The sequence below is a fragment of the Cutaneotrichosporon cavernicola genome, assembly GCF_030864355.1.
Source record: "Cutaneotrichosporon cavernicola HIS019 DNA, chromosome: 2".
Lineage (NCBI taxonomy): Eukaryota > Fungi > Basidiomycota > Tremellomycetes > Trichosporonales > Trichosporonaceae > Cutaneotrichosporon > Cutaneotrichosporon cavernicola.
The window spans coordinates 823913-850813 of record NC_083394.1 but is presented as its reverse complement, the minus strand read 5'-3'; the positions used below and the strand labels follow the sequence as shown (position 1 = coordinate 850813).

The window sequence follows — 26901 nt, the reverse complement described above, 5'->3', positions numbered from 1 at the left end:
TTGAATCTATTCTACTCTACTGTATATTGTACTGCGCAGCTGTCAGAGTTACAATTTTGATCGAGAGATCGAGAGATCGAGAGAAAGACTTACAGATTATCGTCTCATCAGTGGATCTGTGGATTGCACATGCGATAAAAACTCTCGCACCGGCGTCAATCAATAATCAATAATCAATAATCAGCCAGCATCTGGCTCGAGTTAATCACGTTAATCCGCCAAGACGTCATCCTGTGACTGCATCCATTCCGTCCTGTTCACACGCGCCTAGTTCATCTCTTCGATGACGAACGCGTCCTCGACCGGCCCCGGCACTTCAACCTCGACCACCTCCTTCACTTCCTCAACTTGCTTCTTCTCCTTCTTCTTGGTCTCCTGTGGAGGGAGAGCGAACCACGCGTCGACCATCCGACTAAGGCCCTCGGCCTCAGAGCCCTCGAACATTCCGTAAAACGTGGGATTTGCTCGGACCCGGCGGCCAAGCAGTGTCCAGCCGATCATGTCCATCGCGTCGCGCTTGCGTAGGTCCGGCACCCGCGGGCGATGCGGGGCGGGCGGCGGTGGAGCCGGTCGCGCCTTGAACATGGTCTCAAGGACGCGGACGGCTTCAGCGTTACTACTACCGCCCACCGTCAGGGTTGGCGAAACGTCGCGCCTCAAGACTGAGGGGAGACCTGACTCGAGCGGTAGTCCGTCTGCCAGGAGACGCGAGATGGACGTCTGCTGCTCCACCTGGCAGAGAACGTGCATACGTCCGCCAGGAGCAGCTGGATGTGCCGACGCGACAGCGAATGCCTGCATCTGCACGAGCTCGTGTCGCCCATAGTTTGTGGTCATGCGCTCGTCGCCACTCACGTGAGTGTACTGCGCACCCATGACGGCTACACTCGAGGCCCGAACTGGGAGGGTCCAGCACGCCTCGCGCGGAGCGATGAGCACTTTAATGATACCAGAGGCAAAGAGCTCGAGCACGCGGGCGATGTCCGCCCCTCGCATTGTCGGCACGATGTACCCAATGCCATAGAGGAGGGGCTCCTGTAGTCTCGACTCGAGGTCGGCGACGAGCGGTTCGACATCGGCGCGCTGAGCGTTCAGGAAGCCGTTCAGGTCCATCTCCGTTCCAGACTGCGTGACGAGGTCACGCGCCACCGTCTGACATGCCGCCCGGGAGGGCACGAAGACGACAACGTTGCCTGGGGCTTCCTTGACAATGTCGTACACCGGCTTGACCATAGTCTTGAGGAGCGTCGCGCTGTGCGGTGTCGTAAAGGTCTTGAGTTGGACAACAACTGGTGAGCCGCGGTCGCGTGGTAGGAAGTTGAAACGGAACTGCTCTTCGACGCCAAGCCAGTTCGACACGTCTGAAGGATTGCTCAAGGAGCAGGCGAGGCCCACGACACGAACGCGAGCAGGGCGCGCTGCGGAGAGGATTTTGGTGGCGGTGAGCTCGTAAACAGCGTCGAGCAGATGGAGGTCCTCGAAAACGACTGTGGAGAGGTCACCTACAGCGAGCTGGCGGAGGTGCTCCTGGGAGATGCCGTCGAACGCCGACGGAGTGGCGACGACGATGCGCCCGCCCTTGACCGCCACGGCGCTCTGAAACGCCTCAGAGGTACGCACATTCGCGACGCGGATAGCTCGGTTCTTAGGCACCACGGTGCGGATGCGCGCGGCGGCCTCGGCGGCGGCACGGAAGTGCGGCACAACAACGACGCAGAGCGCGCTGGGGGTATGTCTGAACGCGTGCCATAGCGCAAGCTCGGCGAGCAGGCTCTTGCCGCTCGCGATAGGAGCCGACACAAGCACGTTGTGCTGCGTGTGATATACGCTCCAGAAGGCCTGGGACTGGAGGCCGTTGAGCATCGACACAGGGCGGTACGCTTGTTCGAGCTCGATGTCATCGAGGGCTGCCAGCGTCAGGAACGGCAGATCGAGAAGGGGCGTGTGGTCGTCGAAGGGCCGAGGCATGACCAGGTTGCTCAGGTCGACGTGCGTCTGTGAGTCCGAGCCCAGCCACCTGTCGGACGCCGTCACGATCGAGAGCGACGCATGCGTGTCCGCCGTCCAGGGGATGACGAACTCAATGACCACGCTCTTGGTGGACGGGCGGAGAAGCACGTTGCGCCACTGCAGGATGTTGATACCGTCTGCGTCCTGTACCCAAACGTAGAACGGCTCGGCCGTACCGGATACCTTGTTGCTCCACTTGAAGGTTGGCTCGACGGTTACGGCGATCTCGAGAAGGTCGTTCGCGAGCGGACGCAGCGCATACTGCACGCCGACGGTCGGGAACTCCATCGCAGCGGCGCGCAGCGCCTTTCCGTGGTGCTCGTTCAGGTGAACCATCTGGCCAATTTCCTTGGCGTCCATGTCGCGGAGCTCCGAAATCTCGGTGTCGTCCGCCCAGCGACGCAGGTTGTATAGAGTGTCGCGCTGCAACGAGACCTGCTGCAGCGGGTGCTCGTACGGCCACATGCGACGCTCAATGGCCTTGCTCAGGTCGATAAGCAGGAATGCGCAGTTAGCCCAGTTACGGCTGAGCGCGATCTCTAGAAGAGCACGGATAATTCGTCCGGCGTTCTGCGCGACATACGCCGAGTCGGACACGAGCGCAAAGTCCTCAATAAACACCTTAGAGATGTGCGCTTGCAACCTGGTGTCAGCTTCTTGATCACATGACCAGCTTACAGAATGTTGACCTTGCCGTGCTTGTTAGTCGCTCCACCCTTGACCTCCATAGGACAGTTGTCTGAGTTCATGATGTTGGTGAGTTCGTCGATCTCGTTCTCACGGACCTGGATCTGCTCGAACTTCCCGTCAGCACAGCCACTTCACGCACACACCTCGGTCGCCTGTGAGAGCATGCCGAAGATGTCCGCGTTTTTCATGTTGGACTTGAATTCCTTGTCTGCTGTCAGCTTTGAAAAGGACACGATAGCTCACTGAACACCTCCACGGTCTGGTGGCGCAGGTAGTAGCGTGCGGCGATGCGACCAAGGTCGGTGATGGTGAATGAGTTCGAGAGCTCATCGAAGCGGATCATCTTGGCGAGCGTGAGCTGGCGTGCAGCCTGCGTGACAAGCTCGCTGCGCTTGTTGCCGAGCTGCGGGTCATCGCGCGGCTCATTATGCGACATGCCGTAGATGAAAGGCTCGCGGCGCATGCGAACAAACAGATACGTGTAGCCGATCCAACTGATGGCCTCGCGCACATTGGCGATTGTGCCGAGAGACACCTCGGCGTTGAGCGCGTCGACCATGCCAGGGATGAACTTGGACTCGATCGGGTGCTGCGACATGATCTGATACAGGTAGTGATCGAGCTTGTCCTGTGTCGTGCAGATGTAACCAACACCACTGGTCTCGTATCCCGGACGACCAGCACGGCCGAAGATCTGTGTGAGCTCGCCTCCGGTTCCTCTCAGCTCACCTGCAACACGTCCAGAACCGAGAGGTCGACGAAGGCACCGCGGCTCGAGTCGTACACCTGCGTGCCCTTGATGATGACCGCGTGTGCGGGCAAGTTGACACCCCACGCCAGTGTCGCCGTGCAGCACAGCACCTTGATCGACTGGTCCTCGAACATGCGCTCCATCATGTTACGGTCCGAGCGCAGCATGCCAGCGTGGTGGATGCCGAAGCCGTAGTCGAACAGCTCCTTCATCTCCTTGTTGCGCGACGTAGCGATGTCGCGTCGGTGTAACTGGAACCGCTGGTGGTCATGGGTGTCGAACGCGTCAATTTCACCTTCCTCCATTGCCATCTCGCGCAGTTTCTGCGCAGTCTTGACCGTTTCCTTGCGTGCGTGTACGAACACCATGACCTGGTGCCCCTCGCGCACCATCTCGACAACCTTGTCAAATACTACCTGGTCCATGTTGCGCATTTGGGTGAAACTGCGCGCCTTGCCTTTAACACCGATGAAGTGCTGCTGGAGTGGCACGGGGCGGAACGAGCCGTCGAAGAAGAACAGGCCTTGGTAGCGGTTGACCCTGGGTTCAGCTTCATCGGAATTACACCAGCTTACCGAAGGAAGTCGCTAACGTCGACGTAGTTGGGCAGCGTGGCACTCAGACCGACGATGCGAATGAGGGACTGGCTGGACTCGACCTGAGGTTAGCTGCGCTCCGCTATGCTAGCTAACCTGTCGGAGGGTACGCGCCACGATCGTCTCGATGACAGCACCACGCTCTTCGTTCAGGAGATGCACCTCGTCGATGATGAGGAGGCGGACTTTCTGCGGTCAGCTCGTCTGGACTAACATAGCTCACAGAGGCCAGTTCGCCCTCGCCCGTCGGCTTGCGCGTGACAACATCCCACTTCTCGGGCGTAGTAACGATGATCTGGGTCTCGTTGATCTCCTGCCTGGTCATCTGCATGTCGCCCGTGAGCTCGGCGACCTTGATCCCGAGCCACTTAAGGCGCTTGCCAAACTTGCGCGTAATCTCGGCCGCGAGTGCCTTCATCGGCGCGACGTAAATGATCTTGAACGCGTCTCTATCAATATTGAATCCCGAGGGATGATGATTCCCGGCTCTCTGTGGGCGAACGTGGGCCATGAGGACACGGAGGATGCTCATGATCGCGACGTCCGTCTTACCCGCACCTGTGGGCGCACATACGAGCATGTTCTCGTTCGTCCCCATCGCGGTGGGCTGCACCACGCTCTGCATCCGGTTAAGCTCCTTGTAACCAGGGAAGCACCGGCGAGCGAGCTCTGGCAGCTCCGAGATGTTGATGGGTCGCTCGTTCAGCTTGGGAGGGATAGCCTGCGGCGGAGGTATGATGACTTCCTCAAAAGTGTCGAACTGCTCACGCTCGGTGCCAACGGGCAGGGCGAGCTTGCCCCCGTAGCTCATGTTGGCCGACACGGTTCCGCCGCTTGTGAAGACATTAGGGAGCTGCTCTGTGGCCTGCGGGACGCGTTGCTGCTGTTAGCTAGACGGCAGGGGGTCAGCTCACCCTGCCCTCCTCGGCGAACATCGCTTTGGGGCGGTTTAGTTGCTCCTGGATACGCCGCTCGATATCCTCTGGCGTGCCGATCACATCGGTAATGTCGATTTTATTGGGTCGGCGTTTATTTTGGACGACCTTGGCTGGTTTGCGCTGGCATCAGTGAGTGGGTGGGTTGGGCCCCGGGGGGAGAGGGGGAGAGGGGGGGGGGGGGGGGGGGGGGCAGAGGAAAGAAGCGGGTAGAAGGGGGAGAAGTGAGGGGAAGCAGAGGCAAGGATAGGAAGGTGTGACGAGGATTTGGAGATGCGAGTTACGGACAAACGCACCTTGCCTCCTTTCTCAGCAGCAATAACGTCCCTCCGCACACCCGGCCTTAAGATATCCTGGACGAGCGCAAACCCCTCCCCCTCGAATCCCAATATCTCCACCAGATCACTCTGGATCTCCTCATTGCTCCGCCCCGACGCAAGCACCTCCATGAGGTGGACGTAAGCGCCTGGAGAGAGGTGCGCGTGTAAGCGTGCGACGAGGGCGGATGCATCCCCCTCCGGTTCCGGTTCAGTTTCAGGTTGGGGTTCGGGTTCGGGGGTATCGAGACTAATGTGCGACAAGTCCTCAACGATCCCATTTGAGCCGGCGTCAATTCCCAGCAACGAGTGAACCGTTGGCCAGGGGGTGCGATCTAGGAGGATGTGTTCGTCACTTCCGTTAGTTGGGTCTGATGGGACGCACGATTCAGCCTCAAGCGCCGGCGCCGTCGATAGGTACGCCTCCCATTGCTCCGTCGAGTTTGAATCGCTGAGGAGGCCGGAGAGGTAGTCGTTCAGCGACATGGGTATATGGTGTATTGTAGATTGATGGATTGAACGTTGCGATCATCACGACGTCAAAAGAGGCTCGAAATTCGGATCCGGAGTGGGCCCCACATCGTCACCAACAGAAACTCCACCTCTGCCTCTGCCTCTGCCTCTGTTTGTCTCCCGTCTCTCCCTCTGTTTGTGCTCAGCTCTGCTCTTCGCATGTTTACATCTATGCATCTAGAACATGCGCAGTCCTCCGAGGTCTGTCCCATTCGTCTCTGGCGCCGTACTCATCGCACCCTTGATCCCCACCCCCCCAAACAAGCTGGAGAACAGCTCGTCGACCTGCTCCTCATGCCAACCGCCATCGAGCGGGATAGGCACGACAAAGTTGACCGCCTTGTCGTGTACTGTGTACCGCAGTTTACGGCCCTTGCTTCCCCCGCGCTCTGCCTCGCGCTTCTTCTTCTTCTCACGGCGGTGGGCCATGACGTCGCCCCCACCACGGCTCTCAATCACCTCACGCAGAAGGGAGCGGTACGCGCCCTCCTCCGCCTCAAGTAGGGGCTTGGGGTTGTCGCGCTTCGTGGAGATGGCGGCGTCGATAGCATCCACGACTCCGGTGGGCTTGGACGCAAACTTCGCGGTGGCGAGGGACGCCGCCTGGATCTTGGTCGACCACTTGCTCAGAACGGGGACTAGGGAGCCATGCGCGGAGTCGGAGAGCGCGAAGGAGTCGGCGGCCGAGGAGGTCCAGTAAGCCTCGTCGGAGGGGTCGCCGGTCCGCCTCCTCTTGGAGGGGTTGGCACCGGGAAGCGAGATGAGCTCGCGCAAAGAGAAGAGCGTCTCGTTCAGCTCTCCCAAAGAGGACAGCACGTCGGCGCGCTTCGGGTCGATCTCGCCTTCTGGGTCGTCCTCAACCTCGCCGAGGTCGGGAATGGAGAAAGTAGAGGGAACGGCTTTCTGGAACGCGATGCGCATCGTCAGGAGCGAGTCGAAGAGGTCCTGCTGTCAGTCCGATTTCGTCGACATGGACTCACTCGTTGCCGTTTGATGCCCCTCCCCTTCTCGACGTCCTTCTGCCGCGACTCACGCAGCTGCCCAACGGGGTCGAGCGCCTTGCCGGACGGCTTGCGCGCGGGATCTTCCTCCACCTCCTCTTCGTCTTCATCGTCCTCCTCGTCATCATCCTCCTCGTCATCTTCCTCTTCATCCTCATCATCTTCATCTTCCTCGGCTTCCTCATCCTCGTCGTCCTCTTCTCCCTCCTCCCTCTCGTCGTCGTCGTCGTCGTCCTCTTCGTCATCGTCGAAGATCTTCATCCGGCTGCTCGCCTTTCCCCCGTACTTGTCCGTCAACAGTGTCTGCGCCGTATCGACTCCCGCAGCCGCACGCAGCCGTGATGGCCTGCCGTCAGCTTCAGGAACTCGAGATCTCAATACATACCCAACATCCTCGTAGTGCTCCCGATCGGCCTCGCGCAACTTGAGCCCATCAAGGTCGGCATACGCGCTCTCGGGATCCACCGCTGTTGTCAGTGCAACTCAGAAGCTTTACGTACACTTCGGTTCGTCTTGTAATGCCCGCAGCTGGTCCTTGAGTGAGAGCATGGTGTGTGAGGTGAGTGTGTGTGTTGTTGATGAAGTCTGGTTGACTATAGCAGAAATCTACAACTTTAGACATCTAGGCACGGTGGGGGTTGAATAAGGTTGGTGATGTCAAGTGTTTTGGGTGGCGGATTAGAGACTGTGACTGCGCATCCTGATCCTAATCCTGGAACCCACCGGCAGTCGCCAGCCGCCAGTGAGAGACGGGGGCGGGAGCGGCTACGGTTCCGGCTCTGTGTCAATCATGCTACACCACTCGACTTGACATTGTTCATTATTCACGGCGTCAAACACTCTTTATCCTCGGCACGATGTTTGTCCACATCTCGGCCCTCTCCTTCTTCGTCCTTGTTGTCTTCAGTGCGTACTCCTACTCCTTAGCTAACCCTAGTCGGCTACTACTTCCGCCAGCGCATCTACTCGTTCGCAGAGCCGTACCTCCCCACCTCGGTCATTGCGCGTCTCTCAAACTACCAGCCCCTGCAGACGTTCTCGTTCCAGGACCAGGCGGCTGCTGGCATGAGCTCGTCCAATTTCGACCTCGAGGCCAATATGGGCGAGGGGAGCGGCGAGAACCGCGTCGGCCTCGACGAGGAGGCCGTCGAGGAGGTTCGGCGTATTATGTGAGTGTTGACAGTTCAACCTCGCATCCGACGAGTCTGCTGGAAACGACTGGCTGGCGTGGGATGGAGCGGGGCGAGGATGGGTGCGACGAGGATGGTGCGCGGAGTATCTGCTGATCTGTTGGCGTTGTTGAGGTGGCTGTGCTCGGTTGTTGAATTGGCTGGAACCGAGGAGTGACTGACACCCAGGGCTGTTGAGCGGTGCACGTTCGACCGCGCGCGTCTCATCCGTCACAATCGCATCCTGGCCAAGAACGGCATTGCCCCAGATGGTGAGCTGTACCGCTAACCATAACCTGACCACAGGCACCCCCCTCGACCGCAAGGCCGTCACACGTCTTTAGACGCGATCGCTCAACCCGTCCATCCCACTCTCCACCCCCGCTACATTCCGACTATAGACTCTCCTTCCCGACTAGTGATACCGCAGTGACACTGCTCTACACGTCCGCCCGTCCACATACCCATCCTGTCCCATTCCTGGCTCCTGTTGTTGATGCATCCATAGCTCTACTCTCCAAAGAGATATTCGAAGAAGCTTGGCTTGTCCAGGGGTCCATTACCGCCGAGACGCAGTGGCGCGCCGCCCTTGAGCCGAGGAAGGGATGTCGTTCCCACCACAGGCGAGTCGGCGGCCCAGTCCGTGCCCCGGCCCTCATGGTGGAAGATGGAGCTATCGACACCGCCGTCCGTCCACCCGCCCTCGGATGACGCGTATGCCGACGAGCCGTGGGACTCGGTGCGGTGCAGCTCCAGGGCATCGAAGCGCTCCGTGAGGCTCGCGTGGGTGTCGTGCGGCGTCTCGGCTCCGCTGCCGTCACTCGCGTCGTCGGCCCACCGCTCGGAGAGGGAAAGCGGCTCAAAGTCCGAGTCGTGGCTCACATCCACAGCTTGCAACGTTGTGTCCCCATCGTACCCGATCACACTCTCCGTGTCCGAGTGGTTAACCTCGGTCGCGGCGTCAGACGAGTCGCCCTCCGTCGCACTTCCATGTTCCGTATCAGAGCTTGACACACCTGACACATCACTCGTCTCGGGCGTGAGGAGAGCATGCGACGCTGGTGGAGCCTTGGCGCGGACAATGTTGGGGCGGACGATGTGGGTTAAGCGCACAACTTGGCCCGTTGCCGTTCGCTCGTCCTCGCCTGGGATTAGTCCAACCTAAACTCGTGACCCACTCCATGAAACTAGTTCGTAATACCGTACCACGAGATGGACGACCAAGCGGTCAAAACTGTCTGGGACTGCCCATGACAAGTGTGCGGGTGAGCGAGACAGCTCGAGCACCGCCGCTACTTTCCTGTTAGAGACAGGCAGCTCAGGCACGTCAGCGGCCTGGTGCTGAGTCGGCAAGCGGCGACTCGGCCCGCCGTTCTGCCCTTCCGTAGTCGCTGCATAATCAACAGGTGTGGGGTCGATGGGGAACCAGTCCGCCTGGGTTGGGGGCGTATCGAACTCGCCAGCTAGCCAACTGCGCACAGCGTCCTCGATGACGGGAACGATGGCCTCAGCACGACGCCCACGACGGCGGAGTATGGCTCGCGTGCCCTTCAACGAGGTGGAGAATGCACCATTGACGGATGAAGATCCGAGCGGATCAGCCCGGCCCGACACTGATGGGATCGGGGTGCTCCGCTCGAGGGTATCCGAAGGAAACGACGGCTGGAGCGGGTGGTAGTGCAGTGGCACGGAGGGTACCATGTCCCCTTGCTTCGGCTGGACCGCATGAGGGTTGTTGATGTGAGCCGCTGTCGGTCAGAGTGGCCTGGAAGCAAGTGGGAGTCACGAACCGTTGTTCATGCGCCGCACGAAACGCTTGCCCCGCTTGCTGGTAATTTCTTCGGCGATCGACGCCTTGGAGGCTTCTCGGCGAGCGGCGGCGCGCTCACGCTGTTGCGAATTGAATGCTTCCACCTGCCTGAGAGCCTTATTGCCAGGGTTCTGTAAAATGGCCGGGAGTCACATTCTGGCGTCAGCGTCGTCATGAGCTTGATGACCATTGGAAGGCCCCAACTCACGGTGCAGGGCTCATATCAACGTCGGTCATGATGGGTTAGTGCAGCCGCCGGTCTGGTGTCTATCGAGATGCAAGAAGAGGCTAAGACTGTCGAGGAAGGTGGCAGTTCTAGAGCTCGGAAGCTGGGGAATGAGTCAAAGCGGAAATGAGTCGACTTTAAAGGCCGTACTGTATTCAAATCGCGTCAACCCGTGCTTATCGGATCCGTCTACCTTCTTTGGCTTGGCAAGGTGAGGTGGCAAAGGAGCTGCCCCACTCCATTAACTTTCCTTAAGCGGAAGAGTGTAGTACGTGTTGTAAATACATGCCCGTTTGGAAGCGGGACCAATTGAAAACCAGGGCTGCCAGCAGATGAGGAGCGCGCTCCAGGGTGATTGGGCTTGGACTAGAAAGCTACAATGGGATTTGTCTAATGCGGTTAAGGGAGTGATTAGGTTGTAAACAGGGACTGAAGCAATGGGGATGTATTTCCCTAAGTAGGCAAGGCTCAACGCGTACTTATAGGCCGTGCGTCATTCTAGTTACTGGCAGTAATAGGGCAAAGTAAGGCCAGGATATATCAAGGGCTAATGGGAGAACGGGACGAGAGGGAAGAGAGGGAAAAAGCAAGGGATTAGATGGAGGACCAACTGAGGGGGGGAAGGGTCAGCAAACATCAACCGGCGCCACGTTACCATTCTTTCGCATTGACCCACCCAACGAGCACTACTACGCACCTTGCATAGACATCAACCAAACCAAACCAAACCAAACTTAGCGCCCAGCCTTGCTGCCTTGTATCCTCCCTAACCTCGTAGCCTCCTAGAGCCAGAATCACAGTCAGGCAGCCACCAAATCAACGGTTGGCATCACATCCCTCATCCTTACATCCTCGCGACTTGGAATCCTCAACATCACTACTTGTCTTGCTACACCCTCTCCCCAACTCTCGATCACCTGTTCAACCTTCCTCACCCTCCTCATCCTTTCTCTTCCTCTTCACACTCTTTTTTTTTCCTTCCTTCGTCTTTCTTCCCACAAGCAAACGTCAACGACCTAACGTCTAACGCGCCGAACGACAAGGCCCCATCCCCTCTCCCACAGCCTTCCTTACCCCGCGGATCATCCACCCACGCCGATCGCGCTGGCGAACACTCGGACACACGCGCGTCTACTTCTCCAAATCAACACATACACACACACACAACCCACCCACCCACTCTCGACCCGCGCGGCCGGTAAACTCTTGACTCTTCGTCACCTCCCCTCCCCCTCCCCCATTCCCGCGCCACCTTTACATCATGGGCGGATCATTGAGCAAGACCTTTGGTGAGCCTTCCTGACCACGCGAGTTGCGCAACTTGTGTCCGCGAATATTATGCTGACTCTGTGTCCTCTGGCGCTACTCTCGGCGCTGTGACATTCTGTAAACAGGCAAATTCCTCTTTGGCAACAAGGAGATGCGCATCTTGATGCTGGGCCTTGATGCTGCCGGAAAGACGAGTGAGTTACAGGTCGACAACCTGCGTCGCCATCCACATAACCCTCACATCTCTGTCACGGAGTAAACAATGACAGGGCGGCGGCGCAGCCTGCCCGACAACACGCCACCCGCAGAAGCTGACACGCAGCTATCCTCTACAAGCTCAAGCTTAATCAGTCGGTAACCACCATCCCCACCGTCGGTTTCAACGTCGAGACGGTCACGTACAAGAACGTCAAGTTCAACGTTTGGGATGTCGGAGGCCAGGACAAGATCCGTCCCCTTTGGAGGCACTATTATACCGGAACACAGGTAGGTGGGCTGCGCAGCGCAGATGAGCATGCTCTTGGCTGACATTGCAGGGCCTTATCTTCGTGATCGACTCTGCCGACCGGGAGCGCATCGATGAGGCACGACTCGAGCTCGAGCGCATTCTTGCCGACCGCGAGATGAGGGACTGCCTGTTGATGGTGTTTGCCAACAAGCAGGACATTCAGGGGGGTGAGTCATAACATGCACGACCATGGACAGAGTTGGGCCGGATGCTGACCTTGAAGCCATGTCACCGGCGGAGGTCACGGAGAAGCTGGGGCTGTTAAACATGCGGGAACGCTCGTGGTATGTCCACCCCAGGTGAGTACAAGTCTCTAACACTGTCTGTTTGGTGATGTCGCTGACGATACAGTGTCGCGACGACCGGTGAGGGGCTCTTTGAGGGCCTGCAGTGGTTGTCGCAAAACGTCAAGGGAACCAAGGCCTAAGACGTGCGCCCTCTCTCTCTGATGTTTCCTTTTCCTGTTGCCTCCCTCGGTGGTCCCCGGTTTGTGTCTCTCGCCCATCTCGTGCATCGCTCCGCATTGGCCTTTGCAGGCCAGAGTTAATACGCGTCCCATTCTATACAATGTCCTCTGGACAACTGTTACCGCCGATCTGCTCTCTCCATCCACGCCGCTGAGGCAGTTTTGGTCGCCGCCAGCTTCCAGTCTGTCGAGCAGTTGTGTAATACCTTTACAATGCACCTTTGATGACAACCCGTGGATCGCCGATCGTTAATGGTAGGATGACAAGCTGACACAAGCCCTGGTTTTTTGTTCGTGGTCAGCAGCGCCTACCCCTACTTCCCCGTTTCATGTTGCAAACAATGGACAAGCGCGGCATTTGAAGATCTCATCTCCCTTGCTTGGAACTTGAGGATCGTAGGAATCCTTGACGCGACTAGACGCGCCACGCGCCAGCGCTACCGGGTGTTAGCGAGTGTTGACACATTGGCGAATCTGCTGTCGTCTCATAGTGGTACATTATGATCCACCACTGGCACCGTCACTCACTTCGAATTGCCCTCTTTCAATTATCCCAATCGCCTCCGCTGCCGCCGCACCGGTGCCTCTGCGATCGCCGAACACGCCGCTGTTCTTACGACACACTCAGCTGCGCTCATCTACGACGCGATTCGGCGCGTGGCCACCGAGTCGTTCTGGGGCATGCCGACTGTGTCCTACGCGGGCGGCGCGAATGAATAGCAATGTCATGAACGCCACGGACGCGCCATGCGCCACATAGGGAACGGCCCCTCCAGCCCAACCTTAGTGAGGTCGCTGTGGGACGGAGATGGTAGCCTGTCCGCAGTTTGGGGCACAGACAAAAGAAGCATCATCGTTCCGCGCCTGGTGTCGGATTTCAGATTGCGCTTGGCGGACTTACCACGTGGCCACTCGAGCATTCGACGTCGGCGGCCTCCGTCATACTCAACCCTCCTCCCTTACAACCTTGACACCGTTCATCTCCACATCTATCTCGATTCCAACACGTCCCATCTCATCTCTCATATCGACGCTCCTTACATGTGCCCTTAACCTAGACGGCACCGCCGTCAACCCACTCCCTCCGCACAGGCCCTACATCACACTCCGGGCCCACTCTGCTCCCTGCCATCGGCATCTCACTACCCTCCTCGCGCCCCCATCCATCTCCCATCTCCTCTCTCCCTTCGCTCCTCTCTCCTTCCCCCTCAACCTTACTGATCTCTCCACCATGTCCAACGACACAACACCCCTCATCCCTGGTCTCCCAGCGGTGGAGCCACCGCCGCCCGACGCGACGGCTGAGCGCTGCCACCTCCTCGGTCCCACGGCACTGGTGGTGCAAGCCATCATGGGCGTCTTGGTGCTATCCTCACTCGTCGTCAAGCGACACTTTGAGAAGCGCAAGCGTCCATGGCGCGTGTGGGGCTTTGACGTCGGCAAGCAGCTCGTCGGACAGGCGACACTACACGCGTGCAACATTCTCGTAAGCCTCTAGCGTGATGACACTAATCCATTCTAGGTCTCGATGGTCGCAGGCAATTCGAGCAGCAACAATCCCTGCTCGCTTTACTTTCTCAACATCCTCATCGACACCACCATCGGCGTCGGCATCTTCTACCTCGGCCTCATAGGATATACCAAGCTCTTCGTCAAGCACTTGGGACCGGAAGGCTTCACTAGTGGGCAATACGGCCGTCCCCCACAGTGGCATTTGTGAGTACCTCGGTTCCCTTTTAACCTAATCCGCACTAACGTGAAGCTGGTTCAGGCAGCTCCAGCCCTACCTCGCAGCCGTGGTGACGATGAAGCTCATCGTCATTCTCATGCTCACCCTTCCTGGGATAAGCGGCGCACTCATCCGCGGGACCCAGAGCATGCTGGGCTACCTCACCCTCGATGTGCAGGTTGTCTTCGTGCTCGCCATCTTCCCCGTCATCATGAACGTCTTCCAGTTCTGTGTGATGGACCAGGTCATCAAGGCCGGCAAGGGTGTCGAGCATAAGGAGCAGCGCGATCAAGATGAGGAGGAGATGGACGGGTACGAACCCGTGTCGACGCGCGAGCATGCCAGACGGTCGTCGGGTGCAGCGCTGAGCCGCACCTCGTCAAGAGTCAGCTCGATCGCGTCCCTGACTGCCCCCGAAGAACGGGGCCTGTTGGAGGGAAGAGAGAGGGAGAATGTTTGGAGTGCGTTGAGCCGACAACGGAGTGGGGCCGAGGAGGTACCTTCTGCAGGCATGGCGCGGAGGTCGTCCCGTGCAAGTTTGCGAGGAATGGACGACGACTTGGTCGTCGACGAGCCTGACGCTTTGCCTCTCTCGCCATTGTCACCAAGAATGAGTAGGACGTAGATGGTTGAACTGGATTACAATCTCTAGCTCTGTATTACATGCTTGGTCGTTGTACCGCCACTTCCTGGTGGTGATCGTTGCGGATGGCCGACATGCGGGCAATGCGCTCAGGTTGGGCTGTATTCGATGCTCATTTTGCGAATGAGCTTCCAGAGGAAAGTAAATGGTATCTAATTCAATTCATCGTTTTGGTAGTGTCGATTTGGTTCCGTTAGTGTTTGGCCACCCACATTGCCTGCGGTTGATTTTTGAATCGCGTCCAAGGCCTTTGGCGTAACTCTCTCACACACACACACACATACACACAACCAACTGACCTTCTTCACAACACTGTCTCAGCCATCACTCATCTACATCGCGTCCTCCGAGCATCTCGTCTCCGTCCGGTAATCCAGATGGGTTCGCTCGAATTCGCTCCGTTCGTGGGGCAGCGCACCCTCGCCGTGGGCGACAACGTCCTCCGAGTTGAGATGACCTCGCGCTCTCCAACACCACCACCTGCTGCCGCATCCTCTGGTCTCCGGCGCGTACCTCTCATCCGCGAGTCACCTTCGCCGCATCCATCCACGTCCTCGGTTGCTTCGACGAGCTCCGAAGACTCCGACGCCGACAGGTCACTGGTGTCGTCTTCAGCCTCGACCGAAGCCGAGGCCAAACTCAATGGCGCACGTGACGTGATGCCCAACGGCACACCTCGGAAGACCGTGAATGGTGCGATTGTCTCGGCGAAAAGTACGCCCAATGGCACACCTAACGGGACGCCTATGAAGGCTACCAAGGTCGGCGCCCAGGCCAATGGCGAGCCAAAGACCAAAGTCGGTCCCCAGGCCAATGGCGAGCCCAAGACCAAAGCCGCACCCAAAGAACATAGCCTCGCCGACCCGTCCGACGTCGACTTGTCGTGGCCCCAGCTCGCGGCCAACAGGCCACCAGGGCTCTTCAACCCGTCGATGGCGTGCTACAGCAATGCGACCCTCCAGATGCTGCTGCACACCCCACCTCTTCTGAACCTCGTCATGGCGCACGACTCTAGAACATGCCAACTGTCAAACCGTAACGCATTCTGCATGGCATGCGCATTGAGGATCACCGCGCAGGAACACTGGTCGGGCAAGAAGAAGGCTTACACCCCCCAAACAGTGCAGGGCAACCTTGGAAGTGAGTTCCCCCAGCGGCAGTGCTAACAACCAGGAATCAAGAAGGGTTTCAGCGCTAGACGCCAAGAAGACGCGCACGAGTTCCTCCGTTTCGTTACGGATGGACTGCAGAACTCGGCCCTCGCCGGCTTGCCCAAGTGAGCACCCAGCCCAAGCAAAACCTGACGCTAGGAATCTGCCAGAGAAGGTGAAGTGCACGAGCTGGGTGTATCGTACGTTGGGTGGGAGAGTCCGGTCGCGCGTACTTTGCCTGTCGTGCAACAAGCCATCTGACACGTTCGACTCGCTCCTCGACCTGTCACTTGACATCCCCAGTGGCGCCCAGAATATACTAGACCTCTTTGATCACTACGTGCACAAGGAGAGACTCGATGGCGACAACAAGTACAAGTGCGAGAAGTAAGTGGCTGCTCACAGACTGTGCTAACTCCCAGCTGCAAGAAGAAGTCGGTTGCAACCAAGCAGCTGTTGATCGCTGAGGCGCCTCCCGTCCTCGCCCTGCATCTTAAGCGCTTCGGGTTTAATTGGCAAGGCCAGTCAAAGAAGATCGGGAAACACATCGCATTCCCTCCTATCCTGGATATTAACCCATACATGGTGGACGATCATGTGAGCAGTGCGTTTTGGGCCTGCTGACCTCAGGCTGGGGGCCTACTGTACCGTTTGTCCGGTGTCATCTGTCACCATGGGTACGGCCCACATTCCGGACACTACACAGCCTATGTGCGCAGTCCCGATGGAAAGTGGTTCGAGGCCGACGATGAGGAAGTCCGTCAAGTCCCGCCTCAGAGAGCTCGGGCCGACCATTCCGCGTATGTTCTTAACTACGTGCGTCTCACGCCCGATGAAGAGGCTGGCCTGCTCGCAAAGCGGTTGGAAAAGAAGGCTGCGGCGTCTGTTGAGGCGCCAGCTGTGTCGCCACCACTCATTGGGAAGCGCCAGCGTGAGGGCGACGGCGCACCCACGTCGTCGGCCAAGCGTGTAACGTCTGCTCCAATGGCAAACGGCACGCCGATGAGCGCGAACGGGACCCCAAAGGCGAGCCCCATGCTCCAGGCCAACACTCTCAACGAGCCAAAGGTCAACGGTACACCCACGCCGTCGTCTTTAGGCAAGCTCCAGGACGGCGAGGAGGCGCTGTCGTCCAACACGCGCATCGCGGCAGCAAGGGCGGACGACACCTCAAAAGCCAACGGACACATGAACGGCACTCCTAACGGCGCGCTCGCCAGACTGGCCAACTACGACAGCAGCAGCGAGAACGAGACCGACGAGTCTACCCCAGACCCCAGGTCCGGTTCGTTTGGCCCCACTGCGCCGACAAGCCCAAGACGCTCCACACCAGGCTCTCCGAAAAAGAGAAAGCACAAGAACCACCACGCCGACCCCAAGCGCGGGTTACACGGCCTATCGAAGGGCGCACCTATGCCGTTCGCCGTCGGCCGCACGCCGGGCAAGAATGCCAACATGCGCACCAACGGCATGCTGAACCCGAAGGGCAGCCCCAGTAAGCGCGAGGCGCACCTGGGACGGCAGAAGGGCGTCTTCAAGCGTATGCAGGGGCGGTAATCGCAGCCGACCAATGCCCGACTTGAATCAACTCGTCACCTCTGGGCGGGCGGGGGTGCACCAGCGCCGAGATACTTGAACAACATTATTCCATCTCCTCCACATACCATCTCCAACATGCTTCTTCCATCCTGCAACTGCTCACGACCAAGCGCACCATCCACAACCCCGCTCGAGGATACCGTCATCAATCTTGTATTCGTTTTCGCTTCGCATTTCTTTCGTTCGCTTCGTAATTCGGGACGACTCTCCTGTTGGCCGTCGAGAACTAGGCTGTTTGTGTGTCAAGTCTGCAGGGGGTAGCCCTGGCCGCGTCGCGACGAGAGGAGCCGGTGGCCCAAGCCGGCGACACGGACGTGACCTGCTCGTACTCGCGCTGTTACGGAGCTGCGGCCGAACCGTGCCCTTGCATGTATGCATGTACAGCCTCGTCCTTGCTAAGTGTGAACATCTACAGTAAGGTCCTTCAAAAGAATACCGCTGCCACAAACCTCCACATTCCGTCAGTTTTGCCTCTGACAAGTGACCCATCTTCAGTAGAGATATCTCTCTCATGCATGCAATTCTTTATCTAGAGCTTCATAATCTTGCACAGAAGTTCTTACCCATACAGTGCTTCGTATTCCATGCCTAGATTGCATGCATCATGATTCCATTACTGTGAATTTCTGGGGCATTTGTGGCTGTCCTCCTCCAAGTGAGGATTGAACCTGCCACTCTTGAGACGGCCTTTCTGCACTCTACAAATATGCAATAGCTCTGAGATTTGGTATATAAGACTGCAAGACATCGGACGAGAGGTCTATGCAGAAAGAACAATGAAAATTGATGCATGGGACGCGCTGTAGTGTCAGTTGTAGGGGCCATAATCTCAGTGGTACCTTGGGCTGGTCCTGACTCCCTTTTTCATGTTTTCTCCATAAGTACTGCATGGATCTGCTTCAAATCTTGCACACGACCTCAAGATGTCGCCCATTCGGACCCCACGCAAGAATAACGCCGATATCATCTCTGCCTGTCGCGTAGCACCACCCTCTGTGGTAGCTGCTGAGTTCAACTGCACCATCTCCAACATCTGCCAACATCTCAAGAGGGAAGCATCCCATCTGTCTGCCAGCCCACCCAGGTCACCAGGACGTTCCCCAAAGTTCAACAAGCATGATCTACGGCATATCAAGGACTTCATGAGTGCCCACCCTTGGCCAAAAGATAGGGAGATGCTCTCTCTTCTTTCCACTCAAGGATACAAGATGGGCATCAACCTCTTTCACTCCCTGCGCCTCAAGTTTGGTCTCAAGCGCTACAGGGCACGTCGCAAGCCTTTCCTATCACCCTCTGCCATTGCCAAACGCCTCAATTACTGCACTGTTCATGAGGACTTTGACTGGACAAGGGTCATCTTCTGTGATGAGGCCTCAATCAACATAGACCACCAAGGGCACATCAATGTCACCAGACCCAAGGGCCAAGAGCACAACCTCAAGTACTGCAAGCCTGCCTTTCGATCAGGGCTTCCATCTATCATGGTCTGGGGGGCTGTCTGGCATGGAGGGAGGTCACTTCTGGTTGCCTTTGACACCAGTAAAAGTGATGGAAAGAGGGGGGGTGTTACTGGTGACATTTACTACCATCAGATCACCCTCCCACACCTCCTACCACTGTTCAAGCGCTTCCAGAGTCAATGGAGGGGCTATGGAGACGTCTACATTGTTGAAGATGGCGCTCCAGTGCATAGGAAACACCACTCTGAGGCTGTGAAGAAGGGGATGAAGTTCATGGACCACCCCCCCTCTTCACCAGACCTTAACCCCATTGAGCATATTTGGGGGTGGATGAAGCACAAGCTGAGCATGCTAGAGCCGCGTCCAAGCACCAATGAAGCATTCTTGGAGGCTGCTGTTAAGTTGTTTGCTGAATATCCTCAAAAGAGTATAGACAGTGACATCTGCCACATGAGTCTCAGAATGAAGGAGGTGATCAAGGCCAAAGGCAAGTCGTCTTCCAAATAGCCCCATCACCCCATTCCTTTCCATACACGTAGCCAACATGCACATAAGTAGCTTGTTAAAAGATGGGATGCATAGCTGTTATATTGGCTGAGTTATTGAAGAATTAAGATCACATTGTGGTCAAGACTCAGGGTGCCACATTGAAATTTCGGACACCCAGCAGTAGTTAGTTGTAGGAGTGTACTGTAACACGTCGTGTCTACTGATCGGCGCTCACGTCTGCCCCACTCACACTGCACCACTCCTATCTGCGCCGCTCACAGAGCTTACCCCGCGGAGAACGACTTCCTAATACCGAGCGAGAGACTGAGCTTCCCCGACGAGCGCTTACTCGGCGAGTGCGACTTGCGTTCGTCCTCTCTGCCCAGCTCGGGCACCTCGTCAATAGGCGAGATGGTCTTATCCACGACGCTGGACGGACGAACGCTGGCCCCATTGAGGTGGATCCACCAGTCATCAGCCCGGAGCACATCAAGGCAATACTCGGCTAACACCCCAGCCGTCATCTGCGGGTCCAAGGCGGTGGTATCGAGCTCGAACTCGCCAACAAGTCCGGGTAAGGGTGCCATATGCCCAATCTCCTCCTCCATCCGCATCTCCAGAAGCGTGGCGACCTCCATTCCTTTGGAGCATGCCAGTCGACGAACGTTCTCGTCGGTGCTGCATCCGAGAATGACGTGGATGAAGGCGAAGCCGGTGGACTGGGCAAAGGCGATGAATTCGGACATGATTTCACGGTCCGTGGGCCGGGCGGCGACGGAGAGAAAGTCTGTGAGGATGTAGATTGGGGGTGGGCGGGTTGGGTTGGGCGAGGAATAGGTGCGTGCGATCGAGTCGAAGATTGCATGTTTCTGAGAGGGATCAGCCGAGCAAGGAGGAAGAAGGAGGCGCACAAGATTCTTGCGCAACAGACCATGGGCCGCGTCTGTGGGCGGGAAGAGCTGTGATGCGGCCGCGACGAGGTTACGCGTATCCAAAAACTTGCATTCAGGGAGGAGCGTGCTGGTGTCAACACGAGCATGAGCGAAGCGAGTTGCGAGGGTCCTTGTAGCTTTGTAGGGTGGGGCACTGGTAGGTAATGACCGCCGTACTCACATCAACTCGCGCGCAACACTGTGCTTCCCAACTGCCGGGAAGCCGTTGATGAGGATGAGTGCGCCTGGCATGTTGAAGTTGATGGAGAGGATGACAGGTTATTGACAAACCAAGAATGGGATTGCTGGAACCGTAAACCGAGTCGAAGGCTGGGAGCGGGGGAACGGCATCACACAAGCCGGGCACGGCGGCGTCTGGCTCAGTCGTGATCCTTCCATCCGTATCGAGGGATGAGGTATGGGATTCTATCTTGACACTTACATGACCAGGGGAACTGAAAGAACTCGGCCGTGCAGGAGGGGTTGAGGGGTTGAGGGGTTGAGACGCGCCCCGTCTGATCTGATTGGGGAAGTGAGGCGTTGTTCCGTTCAGCACGTCTGGTTTTGCAACGTAGGGCGAAGCTTTTTACCTTGTTCGCTTGCAGCTGCAGCCTGATCGCTCGTTCTTTGGGTTTGCTTGCTGACCGGGATGATATATGTTGGAAAACAGGCTGTATGACACTCATGTAACACCTGGTACATGTACCCGATCGAAACCGGATAACGCCCATGTTCTCAACTTGATCCCCTTCCGTGTCCCTTCCATCACCGCTCCGTTCATACCCCTCACTATCCTGCCCTCTCCATCCCCCAAAGCGGTGGCGGTGGCGGCGGGCGGGGCAGGGGTTTCTTACCGTCCAGATCGAGGTCGTTCTGTGTGATTGCATGGAACTCGGTCAGCACACACTAGGGACAATGATACCACTCCTCGGGGGAGCAAGGCATGGACAATGTCGGCGGCGTCCACCAGAAGCTCTACCGCCTCTTCAGACCATCCCGCGTCCATCTGCACATCAACATACGCCCGACCAGACCATCCACGTTGCCCGTTTCAAGAGTGGGCCAATTCAGTACAGCACTCGCCACCCCCGGGCCAGTGAGAGTTTTGCAGGATTTTCGGCATTATTGGGAATGGAAAATACCTGCTCTTAAGTCAGGATGCATGAAACTGGGTGCGGCAAAAGACGGCAGCGATCCATACAGCTTAAATAGTCTATCTTGCTTCACGCTTCATCACACCGCGGCCAGAAACGGAGTCCAATACAGCGGCTCGGATGGCCACAGGGTGCAGGGGATTAAAAAGCCTGGATCACGTCGAGTTCGTCTTCCAGTGCAACTGCCATTCCATTGATTGAATATCCCACTGCTCTATTCAATTCGTTGATTGGCAGCTCCGCATTAGGGGCTATACAGCGCATGCCGACTGACCTCCCAACTTCCCCCTTTCCTCGAACGACGCCCATACCGTGCCCGTCGAAGCACGTGCGCCCAGCGACAGGTCAAAAGCCCCATGGGAAGCGAGCGCTTTGAGTTGTGGCGTCATTCCACACCACAGTTGTCGAGCCCATCCTGCAGTCACCAGCCCTTACGACATTGTTCTGCAGATACCACGATCGTCCAACTTGTCCTCCGCGTCAAAAGGTCAAAAGCAAGCTCAATGTTAGGTCATGACGGGGGTCGAACCCGCAATCTCCTGATATACTCGTCGTAGTCAGACGCGATGCCATTTCGCCACACGACCGATGAAATGTGGGGTGTGGAGGAGAGATATGGTGTGTGGGTGTTGGGCGTGACTTGCGGCCACTATGTTGTTTCGCAGACGGACGTCCTGCCCTCTGATGATGCCAAACATGCTGACTGCGTTTGCAACACTCCACAAGACTCACACATCTCTATTCATCTATCGTCTATACCTCCCTAAATCACCTCCTTCTTGCGCGAGAACACCTTGATGACATGAAGCGTCGCCCACAACGAGATGGGAAGCACCGCGAACCATTGCCCGAAATTCAGCGCCGCCGTAACAATAAGCGGCGTCGGGATGGCCTGCACGCCAAACGAAAGTGCAACCGCCGCGGTCTCGATACCCCTCAAGAGGGACGAGTATCGGATCTGGTCGCCTGGCGAGTCGCTCAAATTGGAGATACACCAGTAGATGTAGTTCTCCACAAAGGTGGTCGAAATCCGTTCGAACATGTACACGCCAAATCCGCGGCCGAAACCCGAGTGGGACCAGTCAAGGCGCGGTCGGGTGATGCGGTACTCATTCTGGATGACGACGCTCCATATCCATGTGGACGAGTTGAGTGCGACGAGGACGCCAAAAGTCACGAGCGCGCGGGTGCGCCGGTTACTCCATGGTAGGTCAACTAGAGAGCCTGCGAGCCAGGTTGAGATGGATCCGACGATGGCCGAGAGGAGAGAAGCGAGGGCGCGCGAGCGGACGGTGAAATATGTCGCTAGGAATGTTCCGGGATATGCCTGGATCCAGCCGTAGTACCAAAAGAGCGGGGCGAGGAGGAGGATGGGGCGCGATGTGGCTAGACGCCACATCTCATGTGCTTCGGTGCGCCAGTCGACACGCGGCGCTTCAATGTGAGTCCCGTCGTCCCTTACGACCTTTTCGGGATTGCTGAGGAGGAGGCCGAAGAACAAGCCCAGACACTGTAGGCCAATGAACGCGAGGTAGGTCTGGTATCCGACTGCACCGGCACGGTTGGCCTTATAGTTGAGGGCAAGGTTGATTACCCCGCCGACCATGTTGCCCACGTTGCGGAATGTAAACCACGTTGCAATGTATCGACCGCGCTTGTGTTCCTCTGGATATCCGCATGCCACGGCACCTTCGATACTCCAGAAGAAACCGGCTGATATGCCGCACGCCACTGCACCAAAGTAGACAAACCACTGCGAGCCAAAGCGGTTGTTGACGTACAGCCCCGCTGCATAGAGTGGGTACCCGATTGACCCGAAGGCGAGGGTGAGCTTGAAGCCGATCAGGTTGGTGATCCATGGACCGAGGAAACAGGTGACGGTCATGCAGCCGTACAGGATTGCGTTTGCGCCGTTGATTAGGTCGGGGTCGGCGGATCCGGCCACACCCATGGAGTTTAGGGCGACCCAAAGACCAGGAGCGGAGAAGGAGCATAGGCCGACGATGATGATCTGGAACAGCGTTGAGCGGTAGAACTTTTCCCAGCGAGGCCGAGTGTCGGTCGAGACTGAACTTGAGAGGGTGTCGAGACCCTCACTAACCGTCTCGCCGACGCTTGCCTTGGTGTCGTCCTGGGTATCGCGCTCGAGCTTGTCGGACATTTTGAGCATGTAAAGAGTGAGTATCAGTTGACCGCACAGTTTTAAAGCATTATACAGTATCACCGAGTGGGGTGCACCCCATGTAGTCATGTAGCCGTGCGTTACCGAAACCCGCCGTTCCGCTCGTCAACGCCGCGTCTTATCGCTTTGTCCACTGTCGTGATAGGCCGACGCTCGTAGACAAGACAAGACGTGCTGGTTAGTCATGGACGGCAGAATCAAGACTTTTCACCGGGGCTAGCACGCGGTGCCTGAGATTTGATGGTGCTAATCGCCAGCGATGATGCAATCTCGGTGCTCACGTGTGCAAACCTCGACCTCGTTCCCCTGCGGCTTCTTGTCTTCCTGATCGGGGTAGACCGTGTCCGTCAGAAGTCAAACGGGCCTACTTGGGTTGGGTACTGTATATGAACGCAGTTGAGGGCTGGGAGGTTGGCCATCGCAATCATGACCACGACTGCCACCCTTCCCGCCACTCTGCCAGCCCTGTCGGTTCAAGAGCTGACGTTTGAGCCCTTCGCCCTGCCGGCGAGCAACCAACGCTCTCTCGGGGCCCCCCACCCGGTGGGGACACTATCTCCGCTCGCCCTGCGGCCTTCCTATCCCACCACTCTAGACGGCGCCATATCCCGTATCCGCTCCCTCCAATCCACCAACACGCTTACCTCGCTTGGCGAGACATGGCGCCCTCCTGTTCCGCGACTTGCCCATCACCTCGGCCCACGATTTCAGCGCCTTTGCACACGCGTTCGGCTATTCCCGCCATGAGATTGTCGGCATCGTAGTCGAGAGGGCCGAGCTCGCGCCAAACGTCGCACCAGCTAATGAGAGTCCCCCTCACGTCACAATCTACAACCACAACGAGAGCCCGCAAGTACCCCATGCCCCTGGGTATATCTTCTTCTATTGCCACACAGCGCCCAAAGAGGGAGGGGAGACGCCCATTTCATCCAGTGCCGAGCTGTATGCGCGGGCACGTATCGAGATCCCAGGACTGGTGGAGGATCTGGAGCGACTCGGCGTCCTCTCCACCATTCGATATCGGGAAGAGGCGCAGTATCGGGGCGGGAGCACGCTGCACCAGGCATTTGGGAAGGAGTGGGCAGAGGGTGACTCGGACGAGGTCAAGAGGCGAAAAGTAGAGGACCAGATTCGACGATACGGTCGTGGCAAGTATACTTCCTGGACGTGGAGTGGGGGCGAACTCGAAGTGCGCCATCACATTCCTGTACTCCGCCAACATGTCCACTTCCCGGTCCTGTTTACTCAGTTGGCTAGCGTATATGTCCGCACCCTTGCTGGCGAGGCGACGAGCCGGATCACGACTCTGTCGTATGGTGACGGCACGGCTATCCCGACAGAGTATTTGGCCAAACTCAAGGGCATCACCGACGATATTCGGGTCCTCCATCGCTGGGAGAAGGGCGATGTGCTTGTTTACGACAACGTGGTTGCGCAACACGGGCGCGAACCCTGGAAAGGTGGGCAGGGGGACCGCGTCGTCCTCGCTAGTTTGTTTGATGGGCCTATTCCGGGACCGTATGGCGGCGAAGAGTGGGAGCAGCTCGTGCCGTTGCGCGATTAGTTAGGGGTGAGGTTAGTTGGTAGCCATGTGATCTTGATGCGTCTTGCTGCCCTTAGGCCACTGATTCGGGGTGGCGTTCATGTGTTCAAAGGCGTGGCGTAGCGCGGCAGTCACAGCGTGGGAGGATGGCGACGCAAGGGCGGATGACGTGCGCCGCGTCGCCGAGTTGAGATGGCGTCTTGACCCCGGATGATATCGCCGGGTGATGTCAAGATGAAAATTAGCCGGGCCGCTCGGCACATGCGATAAGCACTCTATCTCCCTGTTCAACTCTTCCCCCCCCCCCCCCCCCGGGGGTAAGGAGACACGATCATGATGCAGATCTACTATTATTACAGACAATGCTATCTCGGCGCCCTTGCGCGCATGCTAAGAGTGAAGGGGTTCGAGGGGATGTGATTCGGACAAGAAGAAAGGGAGGCAAGGGTTTTTTGGAGTTCTGGAGAGGTTCCGTGCGTTCGGCAACGTTCGCGCGCTCTGCGCTTAGGCCGCCGCAGTAGCTGGGGCGGGGGTGGTGGACGCGTTGATAGGCGCCTTGCGGACGGCGTGGAGTGCGATGCGCTCAGCCTTGGTGAGGTGGCCGCTGTGCTCGAGCATGTCGCGCCACGAGTGGTCGGCCGGCAGCTCGGGCTTCTGGCCCCTGGCGTTGACGCCGGCCAGGAGGGCCGAGGCGATGAGGACACCGACAGTGAGGCCCTGCGCGTACATACGCGCCTGGACGAGCTTCTGGGGGAACGTCTGGTACTTGTTGCGTGCGACAATGCCGAATGCAATACCGAGCGAGGCGACCCACGAGCCACCGATGATGCCGTACTGGTGGCGAGCAGCGTAGTCCTTAATCTTCTCAGCGGTGCTCATCGAGTCCCACATCTCGTCGGCCTGCTGCTTTTCGCGCGAGAGCTGCTCGTGCTCAACACCCTTCCACTGGGTTTCGGCAATGTAGTGCTCGCCGGCCTTCTCGGCAAAGATGGTGCCGACGGGAATGACAAACATCATGCCGAGGAAGGCCTTGCCGGCAGGAGGGAGGTTGCGGTAAGCCGGGAAGCGACGTGTGAGCCACCAGTTGGTGGGGGCAAAGGCGAGAGCGCCGACGAGCGCGCCCTTGCCGGCCTCCTTGACGACGACGTTGAGGTAGGCCTGGTTAGAGGACTGGGGTTAGCGATGCTAGAGGTATGAGGCTCACGTCGAGGTACTTGGTGTCGGACATGATGATGAGCGAGTGTGTGGGGTCGGTGAAGTGGTTGAGGTGGTTGCTGTTAGTGGCTGCGGCCGAGAGGTTGAAAGAGGTTGTTGTTGTTGGAGATGGTGGGAAGATGTTGCGCAGTAGTCTTTTAAATAAGTTGCTGATTGTGACGTAGTTGAGATTGAGAATAATACCTTGTTACTTGAATGTTAAGCCGCACCGACTTTGTCCGTTTTCGGAATCCCCAAGTCTCTAATAAAAAAAAAGCTTCCGTCGGCTCCTCCGTCAAAGTCCGCATGGAGCCTGGTAGATGAATCATGTGAACCCCGACCCCGAGGTCAGGCTGCCCCGACTCTACCCGGAGCCTCTGTCGCAAAGAAAGCCCACTCTACTCTCTACTCTCCGTGTAAACCCCGGTGTCCGGGCTGATACGTGGGCGGCCTGTTCTCAGACCGATTCGGAAGCTGCCCTCGGTGAATGACAAAATGCTCGGCCAATGCGTAGAAACCTGTAAAAGCCTATTGTCCAGCATTGACCCAAACCAAATGAGGGAA

At 57.7% G+C, this 26901-nt stretch overlaps 10 protein-coding genes across 10 annotated transcripts; 4 read left to right on the top strand and 6 right to left on the bottom strand.

Moving 5' to 3' along the window:
• Positions 1-267: 267 nt before the first annotated feature.
• Positions 268-5785, bottom strand: mug81 (uncharacterized protein; the record flags this gene model as incomplete). The annotated part of the gene is made up of 11 exons (XM_060597328.1): positions 268-2653; positions 2689-2810; positions 2844-2908; positions 2944-3394; positions 3430-3991; positions 4027-4109; positions 4144-4236; positions 4271-4927; positions 4962-5105; positions 5279-5654; positions 5685-5785. The coding sequence occupies 11 exons, from the start codon at positions 5783-5785 to the stop codon at positions 268-270; spliced, it is 5040 nt and encodes a 1679-aa protein (XP_060454233.1).
• Positions 5786-5989: 204 nt separating this feature from the next.
• BFR2 (uncharacterized protein) lies at positions 5990-7362 on the bottom strand (the record flags this gene model as incomplete). The annotated part of the gene is made up of 4 exons (XM_060597327.1): positions 5990-6757; positions 6793-7159; positions 7199-7280; positions 7314-7362. The coding sequence occupies 4 exons, from the start codon at positions 7360-7362 to the stop codon at positions 5990-5992; spliced, it is 1266 nt and encodes a 421-aa protein (XP_060454232.1).
• Positions 7363-7670: 308 nt separating this feature from the next.
• CcaverHIS019_0203270 (uncharacterized protein) lies at positions 7671-8326 on the top strand (the record flags this gene model as incomplete). The annotated part of the gene is made up of 4 exons (XM_060597326.1): positions 7671-7719; positions 7751-7982; positions 8172-8254; positions 8289-8326. 4 exons carry the CDS (start codon positions 7671-7673, stop codon positions 8324-8326), a joined length of 402 nt encoding a protein of 133 aa, XP_060454231.1.
• A 166-nt stretch (positions 8327-8492) lies between these two features.
• On the bottom strand, positions 8493-9782 carry CcaverHIS019_0203260 (uncharacterized protein; the record flags this gene model as incomplete). The annotated part of the gene is made up of 3 exons (XM_060597325.1): positions 8493-9127; positions 9161-9730; positions 9773-9782. The coding sequence occupies 3 exons, from the start codon at positions 9780-9782 to the stop codon at positions 8493-8495; spliced, it is 1215 nt and encodes a 404-aa protein (XP_060454230.1).
• Positions 9783-11279: 1497 nt separating this feature from the next.
• Positions 11280-12222, top strand: CcaverHIS019_0203250 (uncharacterized protein; the record flags this gene model as incomplete). Its single annotated transcript, XM_060597324.1, has 6 exons — positions 11280-11307; positions 11413-11481; positions 11610-11773; positions 11824-11962; positions 12019-12094; positions 12147-12222. The coding sequence occupies 6 exons, from the start codon at positions 11280-11282 to the stop codon at positions 12220-12222; spliced, it is 552 nt and encodes a 183-aa protein (XP_060454229.1).
• Positions 12223-13492: 1270 nt separating this feature from the next.
• CcaverHIS019_0203240 (uncharacterized protein) lies at positions 13493-17341 on the top strand (the record flags this gene model as incomplete). Its single annotated transcript, XM_060597323.1, has 8 exons — positions 13493-13747; positions 13784-13977; positions 14024-14375; positions 15011-15773; positions 15807-15909; positions 15944-16171; positions 16207-16381; positions 16415-17341. The coding sequence occupies 8 exons, from the start codon at positions 13493-13495 to the stop codon at positions 17339-17341; spliced, it is 2997 nt and encodes a 998-aa protein (XP_060454228.1).
• A 2275-nt stretch (positions 17342-19616) lies between these two features.
• On the bottom strand, positions 19617-20516 carry CcaverHIS019_0203230 (uncharacterized protein; the record flags this gene model as incomplete). Its single annotated transcript, XM_060597321.1, has 2 exons — positions 19617-20352; positions 20446-20516. 2 exons carry the CDS (start codon positions 20514-20516, stop codon positions 19617-19619), a joined length of 807 nt encoding a protein of 268 aa, XP_060454227.1.
• Positions 20517-22181: 1665 nt separating this feature from the next.
• Positions 22182-23579, bottom strand: CcaverHIS019_0203220 (uncharacterized protein; the record flags this gene model as incomplete). The annotated part of the gene is made up of 1 exon (XM_060597320.1): positions 22182-23579. The coding sequence occupies one exon, from the start codon at positions 23577-23579 to the stop codon at positions 22182-22184; it is 1398 nt and encodes a 465-aa protein (XP_060454226.1).
• A 447-nt stretch (positions 23580-24026) lies between these two features.
• CcaverHIS019_0203210 (uncharacterized protein) lies at positions 24027-25164 on the top strand (the record flags this gene model as incomplete). The annotated part of the gene is made up of 2 exons (XM_060597319.1): positions 24027-24143; positions 24196-25164. The coding sequence occupies 2 exons, from the start codon at positions 24027-24029 to the stop codon at positions 25162-25164; spliced, it is 1086 nt and encodes a 361-aa protein (XP_060454225.1).
• A 483-nt stretch (positions 25165-25647) lies between these two features.
• RCF2 (uncharacterized protein) lies at positions 25648-26371 on the bottom strand (the record flags this gene model as incomplete). The annotated part of the gene is made up of 2 exons (XM_060597318.1): positions 25648-26313; positions 26348-26371. 2 exons carry the CDS (start codon positions 26369-26371, stop codon positions 25648-25650), a joined length of 690 nt encoding a protein of 229 aa, XP_060454224.1.
• Between the last annotated feature and the right edge of the window lie 530 nt (positions 26372-26901).